Here is a 15,319-nt window from a genome sequence, read left to right as displayed (position 1 = left end):
CCGCCTCTCTTTACACCCGCTCACGTCCACCTATGACTCGCACAGTCTATCGCGCTCTGGTTCTCCACCTCGCATGCAGACTCTCTCTGCCGCATTGACGTTACCGGAACCGAACGTTACGGCTACACGCGCGACACTGATCAACCAATCGATACGGCAGTGCCGAGTTACCGAGATGGCGCTGCTTCGCCGCCGCGACTCGATCTAGTGGCGCTAGTATCGACTCGCGACGTGCGCGCGAATCAAAATTGTGTCGCGCGCACGTTGCCTCATCGTCTAGAATTGAAATAAAATATTATGTAAAAACTAGTTTCAACGTGTATAATTTATTCTTTAATGACTAAACGAATTGTATCGGAAATCTCAGAAACTTTACCATACAAAGAAAAACGTGTGTATATGTATAGTTACAACGCTGATTTTTTTTTTTTTTCCGATAATGAAATACAAGCGTCGGAAATATATTGTTTAAATATGGTAAAGTTTATTTAATAACATCACAGATACAATAATTATGTACATAAGAAAGCACCAGCATCCGAGAGCTGTACACTTTCATCTCTATCCCACTGTCAACACTGTAAGCACTGAAGTACTAAGTTTCGGGAAAAGAAAGGTGCTGCACGAGGGCGGATATTCGACGATTTCGAAAAGGGTGATTCCGCTCCGAAATCGTGTAGCCTAAAATTATTCCAGTTTTGTCCGCGAGAACGCGCTTTCTTTTTTTTCCATTTTTCCTTCGAACTGAAAATGTGTAATCACCTTTAACGCGCGATTTTACGTACGATGATTTCCATCTTCGAAGTTTAGGTATTATAGATTATCCTCGGATGAGGACAATTTGTCGAATACATAAAGTTTCAATTGAGCGTCGTGCCTCTGTGGTGCGGCAGAGTCGGCCTTCGACATCTGCGAGGCACATGGAGGATCTATGGTACGGGGTAACAGAGTGCGGTTGAGTTCGGCCATCGAGGCAGTTGGGTCCTTCAGGGGCAAGGTGACCTCTCTCAAAGAGTCTGTGGGTGACGGAGGAAGCACCACTTTTTCGGGAGCATTTTGAATAAATATCACTCTGGAAACGTAGAAATTTTCACATAATCTCAATTCAAAGTGTACAAGTTATATATTTATTGATTTAAATAAAGAAAACACTGAAAATAATAATACATACCTATTAAACGCTCGCCACTTTTTGCATAATGTAATATATGCTTTGCATTGAATATACATGAAGACCAAACCACCGGTAGAACCGATTACGACGACTATTAATTTAGTCCAGAAAGACCAGTCGACGAATCCACGACGAGCTTCCTCCACAGATCGTTCGACGAGTACATACAATGACCATGCTACGCAAAGAGCAGCTACAGCATGAAAAGCCACTGCGCACCATAATTTTCGCACTTCTAACGCGGACATTTCGAGTTTCTCCCACTAAAAATATACATTATTCTTATATATTTAATATAACTGGAAATATGATTACGGCATTTTTCCTTCATGATTTGTTTTTCTTCGTCAAACGAGTTTACTTACCTCACAAAATGGTTTTGTTTTGGCATGCATAATAAATGTGAATTTGCATAATTCACAAGCGCGCGTATCCGAAGCCTTAATCCATTGTTGAAGACAAGCTTGATGCACATAACGCAAACTGCCACTGCAGTAGCAAGGTGCTAATAAAGGAGCACCTTCTTCGCCTTCACAATGGCAGATCCTGTTAAAAAAATTTAAAACTTTTTTATAATAAAATAAAAGTTGAAAATATATTTTTATTATTGTAAATATTATTACATATATGTAGTCGATATATACATATTATAATTAATTATTAATACATTCAATTTACCTGCAAATATCATGGTTGGTTGAGGATAATGTGCTTACAGACGAGTGACAATGGTCTGGTATAATAGTAACGACTGTGGCATAACTCGATTCCTAAAATAAGTATATTTCTATGAATCAACAGCAAAATAATTAATTATTAAAGTACAGTAGTTCCTTTATAGAAAGTACATTTGTTTTCTCGATATAAATATTAACAGTGAGATTAAAAGAGTAAATAATTTGCAAAGCTTGAGCATTCATCATTAGATATCAGTCCAGTAATTGAATAAACCTTGACAATTTGTTTGCTCAAGAAATGGGGGACTTGATTGTCTTTTAATGAAGCAAATAATCTTTCACAAATAAGAAAACACTGTGTTTATCTTATCTATATTTATGTATATATATGTATATTTTAAAATTGTTATCATGATTATATATTAATTATTAAAACAATATAAGATTATATGAAATATAATATTACATTTTAACATTATTTGTTCTTTATATTTTTATCTTTCATGATATTGCTTCTTCAATTTAAATTATTGTAAAGTGATCCTGTAAAGTAAATTTCTTCCTTTATTTTTAACATATAATATATAAAATGTCCTCTTCAATTATGTATCACATCTCCTTTAAAGTGTTGAATTCTTTAACTAATGTTAAATCAATTTTTATAGAGGATATTATCATTTATTATAATGTATGGTACTTATAATATATTATATAACTTTTCCTTATTTTTAATACATTTGTATCTAATTTGTGATATATATTATTTTAAAGTTCAAATTAGAATTCTAAAATCTATTTAAAATTAATTGAATAATATAAGTTTATCTGTTTTACTAAAATTCAGAAATTCAATTCTTTGTCACATAATTTAAAATCTAATAAATTTTTTTCATATTTTAATAAAGAAAAATTAGACTTCAACTTGATAAAAAAAATATATAAATAGTTAAAAATATAAAAATAGTTCAAAGAAAGGATATTTTGAGAACATTCTATGTCCAAATTTTTTGTCATAGATTTAAAATAATTAAGTATTCTTGATAAATAAAAGATTACCCGTGGTGTCCATTCTGGTAAACCTTCTCCACCAGCAGGACTTGTATTATTAGAAGGACTAATTGACAAAGGTGGTTGCCAGTCAGGCGGATTAACATTAATCTGATGAACCGGCATCACTCTCCAACTTTGCCAAATATATAATCACTGATGAATAGATTTTATTAAATGCATCTTAGATAAATGATCATTGTATTCCTCATAGTATTTCAACACAGATTACGTATTCATTTGAGTCTGGTGAACACTATTCAGCATGTAGGATCAAATTGCATGTAGTCTGAAAATATACATACACAAATGTTTATAAATAAATGTATATAAAAAATTTACAATTTATATATATATATATAATATAACTGTATATAAGATTTTTAATTCATATGTATGAATATATGCTATATACATTTGACATATAAACAATATATGTTATAAGCAAAAATACATCTCTAAACATGTAATTATGTAATTTTCCACTTGCAGCAGCAACTTTCTACACACATAAATATAATGTTTACATTCTGTTTTGCCAAGACTTCTGCCAAATTATTTATATGTATGCATGTGTAATGTATGTATATATGCATATGTGTATATGTGTGTATGTATGTAAGACAATGTAAAACTACTAATTTTTATTTAATAAAAAAATAATTGATAGATTGAAGCTATTTATGCAAATTTTTAAGCAATAAATTAATTAAAGTACCAAAAATTTATATAGATAGCATGTATATATATAGATATATACATATATATATAAAATCATACGAACATATCAACGATACGTCGACTGACATTTCGCGCAAGGATAAGGTTAAACATCGCAGATAATAGATTGTTTTCACGAAGTTGTGGAATTCGCACGCATATTAAACAAATCGCTCTAGCTTCAAAACAAAAGTTAAAAAAAATCGCTAACAGTGATAACACGTATGATGCACGTCGCACTACGTCGTGGCGTATCTCCAGTTCCTCCCGTTTATTATCATCAACAAGCGTTAAAATAACTCGTCGACTCGCTTTGTGTCGAGATTTAGCGACATTGTAAAAGAGAAAGAAAACAAAGCGCACTGACGTTGTCATATGTATACATGTCCTTACTTCTGCTGCTAACGCTCGTACAAGTCGCGTCTTCTCGCGTCACGGGACGACGAGGATTATCGTCGAGATTTTATTCGCGGAAGAGATTTTAATATCTCGCACTCTCGTGTCGCGCGGATGACGCGAGCGGGGGGGAGGTCAAGGGGGAGGTGAACGGAGAACACGGATAAATTTTGACACTTCGTCCTGAGTCAATGACACGATACGACACGACACGATATGGAAAAAACCCCGTTTCGTGTGCTGGCGCGGGATTACGCACGCGAACAAGCTCCTACACGCACGTCTCGTAGCACCTGGCACGCGTCGCACACCGTTCGCCGCGAGAAAACGCGTCGCGACTCGCCTCAGTACGCGAAATAACAACAAAACCGCGATTCGTCTTCATCGCAGCCCTTCCACCGCAACGGGCTGTGTGTACCTCATTTTTCTGCCGCGCCGCCATAACGTAGGCGTGCCCGGCCAATCAAACGCAGGGCTGCGTCGTCGAGGGAAAATGGCGCGGGATTTTGAATTTCATGCTCTGCACAAAGTCACTCTCCTTTATCGTTGATAATTATTTGCTTTAGATATTGTTTACCATAAACAGAGAGACTAAGAATTTATTCAAAACTTTCGTACATTACCATCTATATGTATCAGAGTCTGTATAATAATTCATAAAAAAATGTTATAAAAAAAAAAGAAAAAAATTATTTAATATTAGATATTATTTATCATGAACTAAGAATTTATTCATAAAACATTCATACGTTGCTATATATATCTCAGAATCTGTATAATAATTTATAAAAGAAAATATAAAAGAAAAATAAAAGAAAAAATATAAAATAAATATATAAAAATTGATGTGTAGATGTGAACAAGATTTGAAATATTACATTTTGTAGATTATATTCATTAAATTTATCATAGTCATTTAGAGTAGAATTTAAATTTGCTTGTTCCATGTTTATAATTGTATTACATGTAGAAATATTATTGTCATTGTGCAAAGAGATACTTTCTTTAAAGCTATCAAATGGAGTCTCAATAAATATGATTCCTGGAATGTTATCAATCTCCTTAACATTCAATAAATCTGATTTTAATATCGAATTGTATTTTCATGTGCATTTTTATGTATTTTTTTCACATTGTTAAGGAAATATATGCTTCTGTATTCTGATTGTGAGATAAATTTTTTTTTCCTCATCTAAAATCTGATAAGATTTATAAGTAGGAATTGTCATACAATTTCATTTCTTTCACTAGTCTTTGTATCAATATTTATGTTAGAATTACTTAATACTATTTTTTACTAACAGTGTCATTAGAAGTATAAACCTTCGAAATTATTGTCACTATATCAGGAAGGACTCTTGAAGTGTGAATGACATTTATCAATAGACACATCTTCGAGATTTCATATCTTGCTGATAGCTTGATGGACAGGAGTATCTGTTAAATAAAAATGTATAAAAGACATTTATAATAACATTACAATAAGTAAGCGATAGCATTTAGATATATCTTACTTTGAATATCAAATGTGTTTGGATATATCTTATTTTTGATAACAGATGTATTGGGAGATAAAAGTTTTCCAACATATAGTCTTACTACAAACACATTTCATATTATGACAGGAATAGATCGATTGAGATAAGTATTGTAATCTTGTTTATACCTGTTACGCCTACAGTAACTTCAATATAATATTGGACATTTTCTTTTTTTAAACATGGTTTCTTTTTTATTTTTCAGAGTATCAAAGATATTTCTATATTTCCTTGAAATAGATTCCACCTATTAACCATGAAATCTATATTCCTATTATCTCTATATAAAGAATAACAAATATATATGTATTCTTTTGTAAAAAATAGCATAAAGTCAAGTAATAATACAAGCAACATAATAAAAATGATAATCAAAATAATATAAAATAAATCAAAATTCAGGTTAAAATATCTTTAATTGCTCCAGATAATAAAAAATATAATAAAAATAAAAATACAATATCAATAATATGTTATTGTAATACAGTTTATATGCATTTAAAGAGTTTTATGTTAATATTAGTTAATATAATATGAATTAATAATATATTTGTTTTCTTCTTCAAAATAAAAATTATAATTATAAAATCAGTATAAAATTTATAACTTCATAAATATTAAAAAAAAACAAAATTTAAAAAATTTGTACATTACATTACATGTATGTATACATATATCATAAATTTTTTAATACTATAAAATATGTCCTAGGAAACAATACTATTTGCGGATTATATAAATAGTATAAAGTATTTATAAAGATATATGAAATTGCATTACAATTTACAAAACTTTTCAAATCACTTTATTTTTTTATCATTTCATATTACACCTAAAAGATACAATTTTATTATTAAAAGAAATGAAAATAATTATTCATATTATATATGCTAAATTTATGTTGAATAATATGTAAAATTAATACAAAACTAATTACCTAAAAGAGGATGACAGTTACAAAACTTGTATACAAAACCTTTATTATAAATCTAATTTTTGCTATATTTATTAATTGTGATTTTCTGACAAAGCCATTTGGACAAAAATGACAATTTCATATATAATCTTTCTTTAATAATGAAAACCTAATAACATCAAATACCATAATTGATATGATCTTTAAAATATACAAAGATACTTTAAGAACCTGATCATTAGCTTACTTAAGATAATGACAATTTTACAAGTAAACAATTTAAGTAAATTTAGAATATTTTTTAAATTAATGTATATGTAATATCATATTGTAAAGAAATATTGAACAAATTAGAATTTATGTAATGTTCGTATATAAATAATGAATATATTTAAAGATATAAACGAATACAAGATTTTAATTTTAAAGTTGTTTTACAGGTTGGGCAATTTTTATATTTACGAATAGATTCTTCCAAACATTTTGCACAAAATATATGTCCACAACGAGTAGAAGTGGGTTTTAAACGAGAAGATAATGTTTCCAAACATATTGGACATGTTAAAGATATTGGCACTTTATTATCTGCATTATCTGACTGAAATGTGTAATATTTATCTGCTTCTTGTTTATCCGTTTTTTGTTTACCTGCTTCTTCATCTTTTTTTTCTTCAAGTACAATAGTATCATCAAGATTCACAATTTCATTATTGTTACGCATTCTTCTTTTCATTGGAGGAAAATCTCTAAAAAGATATATTTTATAATCATAAAAATTTATAATCACTACATTGTGTGTACACAAGATGCAAAAAGATTAGGTTTTTGTACAGTTTATTAAAACAGTTTTAAGTTAGTAAAAATTTATGTAAATGCATATCGAAGAAAAATCAAACATTTTTTTTATTACTAAATATATATGTAAATAAGAAATATACAGAATTGCAAGGATAAACAAAAACTGATAATTATTTATTAAAATCAATAAGAACAATTTTATTAATCAATCATTAATCTCTCCAATAAGTCTTAAATCTTAAATAAATATTTCTGGACATAATTTCTGAACATGGAATATAAGCTAATCTATGATGTGAATCTACTTGATCCATCTTAAACTACTGTGTTCATCTCATTCTTTTCTAATTTGTATATTTTGATTAATATTTATTGCAAAATAAGTAAAATATTATATACAAACGTTCGATTTTGTCTCCTTCCTAGAACTATAGGAAGCACGACACGTCTATGTTGATATGATGCACTTGATTTAGTTACGTAAGGATTTGCAGATGCATTTCTAGTACGTCCAGGTTGTGAAGGTCTGTTTCTTGGTGATTCTTTAGTTAAATCAATAACATCAATTAAAGTAGGTGATGAATTATCCAGATTTATATGTTCTATATCTTCATCTGATGTATCCACTTCCATATCTGCATTAGAGATTTTAATAATATACAAATTACAATAATTTTTTTACTATAAATCTATTTTCCTCTTTGATTAGAATTATAATGAAAGAAATTAAATTATCTAATATTTATTTTTAATTATTATAAAAAAGATTAACATTGATTTCAATTTATTTTTTCGAAGAAATATTGTATATAAATAATATAATATTTAAGAAAATAAGAAAAAAAATGCTTTCTTTTTAATAAAAGAATGTTTTGATGTGTAAAAATGTGTAATTTAGCACATTTATATTTGTGAAGAGGTTAGATTATAAATCTGACAGATCTTGATAATTTTACTCTCTCAAATTTGACAATAAAACACATATTTACAGTCATCACATATCACTTAAACAAGCACTGTATTTGAAACACGTACCTGTTTCAAGAAAAAGAAAGAAAACTATCTAAAGAAAATCGTTTCAAAGCTATTATTTTTTGCTTCATTCGTCCTTTAACGTTTTTTCAAATATTCAGCTGCTTTTCTCACCATCATGCATAATCGATAGTAATTGGCCCCAATCGATATTAGTTGAACGATTAAGCGAGACTTTTAAAAATTTAAAAAACTTATATTAAATAAAATATTTTTGCAATGTATAACTGAGAATTTTGTCTGACAATTTATTTCAAATTACATGACTAAATGTAAATGACAGTTTATTATAATTCGCATTTGCGTTTGCTTGATAAATTCTAACCAATCAAATTCTCGCTTTCTCGGAAAGGAGCACGAAATGAATATTGCTAGGCAAAACCTATCTATGAGTATATGTTGTTTATGGTTCATCACAAATAATCAGCTGTTCGCTGTTATTTACGAGAAAGGCACGAAAAGAATTATTACTTATTTAATTATTGACCATTTAAACAATATAAAAAGATGTCAGATAATAAAGAAAAGGAACCTGAAGAGAAACCTGTAGTAGCAAAAACAGCAGTGGATTTGCAAAGATTAAAACTAATGAAATTAATGAAAAACATGGTAAGTTTATACATGCATTCTAAAGAGAAAAGAAATTTGATTATTTCTGTGCGCGCGAAACTATCTTGAAATAAAAATTCATAAATTTCTCCAATTACTTTTAGGATAAACCAGTTATATTACCAGATCGTCCGAAAGCCAAAAATACACCCTCTGTACCGGAATTTGTGCGTAATGTTATGGGTAGCAGTGCTGGAGCAGGCAGTGGAGAGTTTCACGTGTATAGACATTTACGGCGCAAAGAATATGCGCGACAAAAGTTTATTCAGGAAAAAGCGCAAAAGGTAACTACTGTGTATAAAGATTTTTTTTATGTATATATTGGAGTTTGCATGAAAAAAATTATTTAATTTTTTTCTATTGATTTAAAGATGTTTTTTCTTGCTTTATAATAATTCAGGAACATTTGGATGACGAATATCATCAAAAGCTTGAAGAAAATAAAAGATTGGCAGAAAAAGCAACAGCGAAAAAACGTGCTAAGAGATTGAGAAAGAAACAAGGACGCAAGCAGAAGAAACAAATAAAAACTGCAAAGAAAGATAATGTTATCACAGATGAAAAAAGCAGCAACGAAGACAGTTCAGATGAGAATGAAGAAACTGAAGTTACTGGAGAAAAAAATGAAATAGAAAATCAAGAACATTCGTTAAAAGAGCCTTTTGAAGTGAAAACGAATAAAAACATTCAATGTGAAAATGATACATGACAATTTATATCAACATTTTTTAATATCTTGTTAGATATACAATTTGATTATACATGTATGTATAATCAAAATTTAACAATCAAATAATTTATTTGAATGATCATTGATTAGAATTATATCATTCTGTATTATAATACAAATTCCATATGTGTTTTTTCATGTATGTAAATATGTCTGTGATGAGTATGTTTTATTAAGATCTTTTTTAAAATAAATATTAGATGTTTATAAATATTAAAAATTTGCTTGAAAAAAATCTTATTTTCTCATACTTTACAAATCTATATTGTAGGTGTCATGGCATCTAAATTGTCATAGCGATTAGTCCTATCAAATATATTTGCCAAAGATCGAGCAATTTGTTGTTCTTCGATGCAATATGTATTTTTCATTAATTGTTCCAACTGGGCTTTTGCTTTGATTAAATCTCCCAATTTTTCAGGCAAAACAGTTTCCTATAATAAAAATATTAGAAATATTAAAATTACAAAATCATTATTCCAATATCTGCATATATTAGATCTATTTTGTGAATATATTTTATGTTAATTATACCTGAAATTGCTTCATAACATTAGAAATTTCCTCCAAATGATCGCCTATTTCGAGCCAAAGACTTTGCAGTTCAGACTTTTCTATACAGGCCGCAACACGAGCAAGAGTAAGGCACAACTAAAAAAATATTTTATGTTAATGACTTATATAACAAAATATCAAGAATATGTTGTCTGCAGTATATTTACTTGTTCAATCAGCGCATCTCGATGTGAATATTCAACAAAGCTTGGAACATGTTGAGCATTTTCAAATGCTACTACAATACTTTTCCACAACATTACAGTATATTTACCATAATTGTTACATGAATACAGTGCCCATGCTGCATTGGTACGCACTTTAAAATTAGGGCTCTCACATATCAAAGTGGAAAGTGCTGGAAATACTTGATCCTAAAAAAATTTAATTTCATAATTTATACAAAATCAATTATTATTATTAAATGTGAATATTTATGTGTCTGTGTAAAATTTCACATTTTCAAATACATACTTTCCAAGAAGATGGCAAAATTGCATCTGGATTGCGGCTCAAAACTAAACCTAAGGCTCGACAAGCATTCCATCGTACCTAAAATTATAAATTAAAAAAAAAAGAAAAATCTGTTTATTCACTAAAATAACTAATAAATATTTATTATTATTAGATGTTCTTTTTCTTGGTCACATAAATTTTGAATAAATATAATATTTCATGTATAACATATATCTTTAAAATTATAATGAGACTTACTTTCATATCGTTTCCTAAAACAGCACATTTAATAAGTGCATTTAATCCTAATGTTGTATCGGAAAGTATGTGGTTTTGTGGACATAGATATAAAATACTTCCAACTGCTCTAACAGCATTACATTTCACTTTATCATGATCTTTTGTAGCTTTGACGCTTACTTGATATAATTTGGGTAGCAAAACTTCCAAAGGAAGTGGTTCTATCTCTTCATGCTGTCTGTAAAAATATATTTGTATAGATAAAAGATATATGTCATTAAGAATATAAGAAATATTTTTTTATCAAATAAAATTAAAAAATTGAAACAGACTTTTGTCTAGACAGACAATCACACAAGTTTGCCAATGCCCAAGCACTTTTCACACGAACACCGAGATTTTTGTCATCAAAAGCCAAACAAACTATATCGGCCAGATCCATAAGGAAGCCAGTATCCTCTTCCAATGCTGATAAAGTTACCAACATTCCTAATGCACGTAAACCAGCTGCTCTCACAGCACTTTCTTCATCGCGAACTGCTCCAAATAGTATTGTAATTATTAGTATTGTTTTTTGCCTCTGAAAATGTATACGAAAATAATTTCTAATATAATATTGCACATTATCACCAATATATACAAAATATTAAAATATTTTTTTAATGGCGAATGTGTTTGGAGAGTAATTGCTTTGTAAGAAAAGATTAAAATAAAAGTTTAAATAATTATATTCTTTTTATCAACTCACTTACCGATAACTGTGTGAATACATTTCCATTTATGCTACCCAGACAATCGCAAGCGGCTTCTCGCCATATAGTTTGCGACGTCTGGGCGAGTGATATCATAGATTCAAATATAATGTTCCAAAATAGTACACCATTATTATGATAAGTTTCAATATTTGCAAGACAACCGGACATAATTTCTAACACCCGACACGCATGTAATATTACTTGACCTTCTGATTCCTCCATAACCGAAATTAAAACTGTGGTAACTTTTTCTAAATGAGGAAATACGAGACTTCCTGTATTAAATGCCAATCTTCCTATAAGTTTAAAAGATTGAAGTCGTACAGGTGTACTAATTGTCTAAAATAAAACAAATAATATAAATTTCCAATATGACTAATTATTATTTTAGTTATAAGACTTTATTTTAAATATAGATATCACATACCGTATTAGATATATTTTCTAAGCAAGTGTGAATCAGCAAACAGATACTTTCATCTTTTGACGTTTTAATTTCATTATAGCTATTTTCTAAATGATTGACATCTTCAATATCTATTTCTTCTTCCTCTGTTCCAACATCATTGATTGAACCAGTATCAAGTTGTAACTCTCCCAATTCTGTATCACCTATAGACTGCTTAGATAATATGCTTAATATTTCCTGAGTGATAGGTTCACTGGAAGCAAATGCTTCAAAAACGGACAGTGCTGCAACTCGTACAGTCGGATCTACGCAAATAAATGAGTTATGATAATAGTAACTTAAAAATTATGTATAATAATAGGATAATATATTACCTTTATAAAATATATGTGGTCTACAATTCCTTGCTAATTTGCTAGCTAAACCTGGTTTCAATCGTTCATATGGTGTACCTTCTACAAGAGCCGCCGCACATTTTAATGCGTGCGTTAATACAGTCGCGTTTTTCTCAGTAAGAAGAATTAATGATAATGTGAAATGTAGTTCTTTGATCATTAAACATACTGTGCCGAAAAAAGTGATGAAAGAAGTATGGTCGGTATCTTCTGCATGTATCAAGAATGGTCTAGCACCTATCAACAATTCAGTTAATACGCTTAATACAGTTTGTCGAACTTTAGCTGTAGGTTCTACCAATATGCTTCTCGTTAATACTCGGGCATCGTTTCGTGAACCAGTTGCTACAATTTGTGGCCAGTATCCAAAAATCTCTCTACTCTGACTAGTTTCTAGAAGAGTCTGTAATAAACGCACAGCTCCCAATCTTATTTTGGAATCTATATGGAAGGTATTATTAAATTCTGTATCCGATGTATCTGAATCACTGGAATATTTAAAAGTTCCAGTATGTTCTGGAAGAGTACTATTTTCTACATCAGATGTAGTCTTCTTAACAGCTGTCTTTTTTGACTTTGCTTTGTGATTTTTAAGATTTTTGCACTTTGGAACCACATGAATACGTTCTGGAAGATTCATTGCTGCAGGACGAAGTAATTCTGGTTTTATGTTTGTGTAACCTTTAATACCATGAAATAAGAATGTTTGCACCACTCCTAAGATCTCTCCAACAATATCAGAGGAATTAGGAATCAATTTTTCCAACATTATGCAATGCAAAATATGCAAGCACAAGTGTATAATCTGCAAATATATAAATTAAAAAATATAATTTTGTAAGATAACATTTTGTATAATTATACAGAAAATATATTACATACTTTACAATAATAAAGCTTATCATTATTGCTGTATGGTGGAAGTGATAGATTCTTAAAGATGATATCTTTTATCAAATATATAAATTCCTTTGATATAAGATTATTGTTGTTTTTGTTTGCCACAATTTCTTCTAAACACCCAAGTGCATGGAAATTAATTTCAGACCATGCATTACATGGTAAATTTAAATGTTTCATTAACAAGCCTTTATCCCTGAGAAATAGACGTACATACTGAAACATAAAGCAATGTTTAATTTTGATATATAATATAACAATTTAATGTTTTTCTTGCAAATAAACAAAGATCATATACTAACATGATTGATGTCATCAAAATATCCAGCATGTAAAAAGCTTTTTATAGCGATTAAGACATCAATTTGTGCCAGTGGTTCAGAAAATTCTAATGCCTCTAAAATCCATCGTTTACAAGTTGCAAATGTCCGGCCATGTAGTTTGATATTACTTTGAGTTAAATTGTATAGAAATTTACATGCATTTTGAACCAAGGATATTTCTGTAGGTAGAATAGTCACGCAGAGCTGATTCACTAATAATAATACTGCCTAAAAGTAGATTAAGATTTTGTTATATATATTTATAATAAAATATAGCCTTGTGAGATGTAATATGTTTGATATATTATCAATCTAAAATATTTATATTAGGTGCTAAATATAAATGTTTCTTACATCATTGTTTGTAATATTGAGGCATCTGTAATCCAATTCGTTGAGATCATTTAGGTATGCGTTGATTTGTTTTTTATCACTGAGTTTTGAACTAGTTAATGACAGCAATCTTTCAATTATCGAAAAAAACTTTATTGTGGTGTCATTAACTGTGTGACTTATGTGTAATGAGGCCATTATTTTATATATATTTTATAAATTATAATTTATATAAATTTATTATCTCAAAAAAATTATACTTCAACAACTAAAAAATTTGTAATTTATATATATAAAACTATAAAACATATTGAAAATGACACTTTGGAAAACTCAAAAAATGACATATCAAATAAAATTGTACACTATACAACAATATTTGTTGTTGTAACGGGACAACTATATACAAGATAGAAAATTGTGGCTCTTATTATGGCTAGTGAAAATAAGGTTAGGAGGGTTCTACCTTATCGGTCTTATGTCAAGTTTTTTCGGGAACATGTTATATATTTCGAAATTACAATTGAAAACTGAGAAAAGAAATTTTCATCAATTATGCATAATTAAAAAGTTCAATAATGTCACAATATATAATCCATTAAAATTAATTTCTGTCAAATTTATCAAAGATATTTCTACTATTACGAAAAATTGACTAACAATAATATGAAATTTATTATAATTTGAAGAATTTGTATATATATATATTGTGTGTGTTTTACCATTTTATTTATGATATAAAATGGTTATTCAGTTTTTAATTACTCGTCTGCAGATTTCTAGATAGTAATAATATACATTTTTAGAAATTATTAATAATTGTCAGCTTTTATTATTTTGGTAACTTTTTGCAAAATCTTATTATTACACATTCAAATTATGTGACACATAAACGAATAAGAAACTGTAAAATATCTATATCCATAAAAATTAGATATTACATATTTTGGACATGTATTTATAGTAATATTGACATTGTTTATCGGCATATAAATTGAGATATTTAAATCCTTTTTAGATTTTTTAAAAACATTTAAAATTATATTTAAATCTCTCTAATATAATTTAATTTAATTACTTTACATTTCTTTTACTTAATATAAAGAGAAAAATTTCATTCATATAATTTTAAACATTTAATTGCTAAAATGATCAATAAACAATTATTATTAATTGTAATAATAACTCGTGGTAAAATTGTATGTGTAACACACGTGTAAAATTAAGTCAATAATAATCTAAACATTAAAATGTGATTTTTTACATGTTTTATAACAAAAATCACTTAAATATATATATGTATATAGCATAATATA

At 28.6% G+C, this 15,319-nt stretch overlaps 5 protein-coding genes across 10 annotated transcripts; 1 reads left to right on the top strand and 4 right to left on the bottom strand.

Moving 5' to 3' along the window:
* Window positions 1–462: 462 nt before the first annotated feature.
* LOC114930803 (E3 ubiquitin-protein ligase MARCHF8) lies at window positions 463–4,426 on the bottom strand. Of its 4 annotated transcripts, none has more exons than XM_029302642.2 (6): window positions 3,683–4,426; window positions 2,908–3,187; window positions 1,853–1,944; window positions 1,540–1,720; window positions 1,172–1,437; window positions 463–1,072 (listed from the first exon to the last, which is right to left on the bottom strand). In XM_029302642.2, the coding sequence occupies exons 2-6, from the start codon at window positions 3,022–3,024 to the stop codon at window positions 814–816; spliced, it is 915 nt and encodes a 304-aa protein (XP_029158475.1). In that variant the 5' UTR covers window positions 3,025–3,187; window positions 3,683–4,426; the 3' UTR covers window positions 463–813. The 4 variants fall into 4 exon arrangements, with proteins under 4 accessions (XP_029158475.1, XP_029158482.1, XP_029158500.1 ...); XM_029302649.2 differs by having other exon boundaries at window positions 3,830–4,426; XM_029302667.2 differs by having other exon boundaries at window positions 3,986–4,426.
* Window positions 4,427–5,091: 665 nt separating this feature from the next.
* On the bottom strand, window positions 5,092–5,750 carry LOC114929933 (uncharacterized; the record flags this gene model as incomplete). Its single annotated transcript, XM_085485591.1, has 3 exons — window positions 5,092–5,451; window positions 5,529–5,612; window positions 5,681–5,750. Coding segments are annotated over 3 exons (189 nt in total), but the record flags the coding sequence as incomplete, so codon positions are not given.
* A 1,085-nt stretch (window positions 5,751–6,835) lies between these two features.
* Window positions 6,836–9,954, bottom strand: LOC114930793 (uncharacterized). 3 transcript variants are annotated; one of them, XM_085485597.1, is made up of 3 exons: window positions 9,889–9,954; window positions 7,670–7,901; window positions 6,836–7,214 (listed from the first exon to the last, which is right to left on the bottom strand). In XM_085485597.1, exons 2-3 carry the CDS (start codon window positions 7,897–7,899, stop codon window positions 6,860–6,862), a joined length of 585 nt encoding a protein of 194 aa, XP_085341723.1. In that variant the 5' UTR covers window positions 7,900–7,901; window positions 9,889–9,954; the 3' UTR covers window positions 6,836–6,859. The 3 variants fall into 3 exon arrangements, with proteins under 3 accessions (XP_085341723.1, XP_029158467.2, XP_085341722.1); XM_029302634.2 differs by lacking the exon at window positions 9,889–9,954 and adding an exon at window positions 8,413–8,589; XM_085485596.1 differs by lacking the exon at window positions 9,889–9,954 and adding an exon at window positions 8,302–8,579.
* On the bottom strand, window positions 7,837–14,584 carry LOC114930775 (HEAT repeat-containing protein 6). Its single transcript, XM_029302616.2, has 13 exons — window positions 14,025–14,584; window positions 13,650–13,898; window positions 13,330–13,563; window positions 12,427–13,252; window positions 12,071–12,357; window positions 11,641–11,982; window positions 11,221–11,468; window positions 10,907–11,126; window positions 10,667–10,744; window positions 10,360–10,566; window positions 10,172–10,288; window positions 9,889–10,071; window positions 7,837–7,901 (listed from the first exon to the last, which is right to left on the bottom strand). Exons 1-12 carry the CDS (start codon window positions 14,199–14,201, stop codon window positions 9,898–9,900), a joined length of 3,159 nt encoding a protein of 1,052 aa, XP_029158449.1. The 5' UTR covers window positions 14,202–14,584; the 3' UTR covers window positions 7,837–7,901; window positions 9,889–9,897.
* On the top strand, window positions 8,687–10,050 carry LOC114930784 (PRKR-interacting protein 1 homolog). Its single transcript, XM_029302625.2, has 3 exons — window positions 8,687–8,907; window positions 9,012–9,191; window positions 9,308–10,050. Exons 1-3 carry the CDS (start codon window positions 8,806–8,808, stop codon window positions 9,614–9,616), a joined length of 591 nt encoding a protein of 196 aa, XP_029158458.1. The 5' UTR covers window positions 8,687–8,805; the 3' UTR covers window positions 9,617–10,050.
* Window positions 14,585–15,319: the final 735 nt, after the last annotated feature.

Source organism: Nylanderia fulva, unplaced genomic scaffold, assembly GCF_048542155.1.
Source record: "Nylanderia fulva isolate GAGA-0341 unplaced genomic scaffold, ASM4854215v1 Scaffold38, whole genome shotgun sequence".
Lineage (NCBI taxonomy): Eukaryota > Metazoa > Arthropoda > Insecta > Hymenoptera > Formicidae > Nylanderia > Nylanderia fulva.
The sequence above is the reverse complement of the archived record's forward strand: the minus strand, read 5'-3'. Positions and strand labels throughout refer to the sequence as shown.

Bases quoted from the DNA above. Each gene is read 5' to 3' on its own strand.
- LOC114930803 (XM_029302642.2), bottom strand. From the start codon at position 3,024: ATGCCGGTTCATCAGATTAATGTTAATCCGCCTGACTGGCAACCACCT. The intron at 1,945-2,907 runs GTAATCTTTTAT...TACTTATTTTAG, and splicing joins TACCAGAATGGACACCACGG to GAATCGAGTTATGCCACAGT. The intron at 1,073-1,171 runs GTATGTATTATT...CTACGTTTCCAG, and splicing joins AAGTGGCGAGCGTTTAATAG to AGTGATATTTATTCAAAATG.
- LOC114930793 (XM_029302634.2), bottom strand. The intron at 7,215-7,669 runs GTTTGTATATAA...ATATCTTTTTAG, and splicing joins GGAAGGAGACAAAATCGAAC to AGATTTTCCTCCAATGAAAA.
- LOC114930784 (XM_029302625.2), top strand. From the start codon at position 8,806: ATGTCAGATAATAAAGAAAAGGAACCTGAAGAGAAACCTGTAGTAGCA. The intron at 8,908-9,011 runs GTAAGTTTATAC...AATTACTTTTAG, and splicing joins TGAAATTAATGAAAAACATG to GATAAACCAGTTATATTACC. The intron at 9,192-9,307 runs GTAACTACTGTG...ATAATAATTCAG, and splicing joins TTCAGGAAAAAGCGCAAAAG to GAACATTTGGATGACGAATA.
- LOC114930775 (XM_029302616.2), bottom strand. From the start codon at position 14,201: ATGGCCTCATTACACATAAGTCACACAGTTAATGACACCACAATAAAG. The intron at 13,253-13,329 runs GTATGTAATATA...ATATATTTGCAG, and splicing joins ATAAGCTTTATTATTGTAAA to ATTATACACTTGTGCTTGCA. The intron at 11,983-12,070 runs GTATGTGATATC...GTTTTATTTTAG, and splicing joins TAGAAAATATATCTAATACG to ACAATTAGTACACCTGTACG.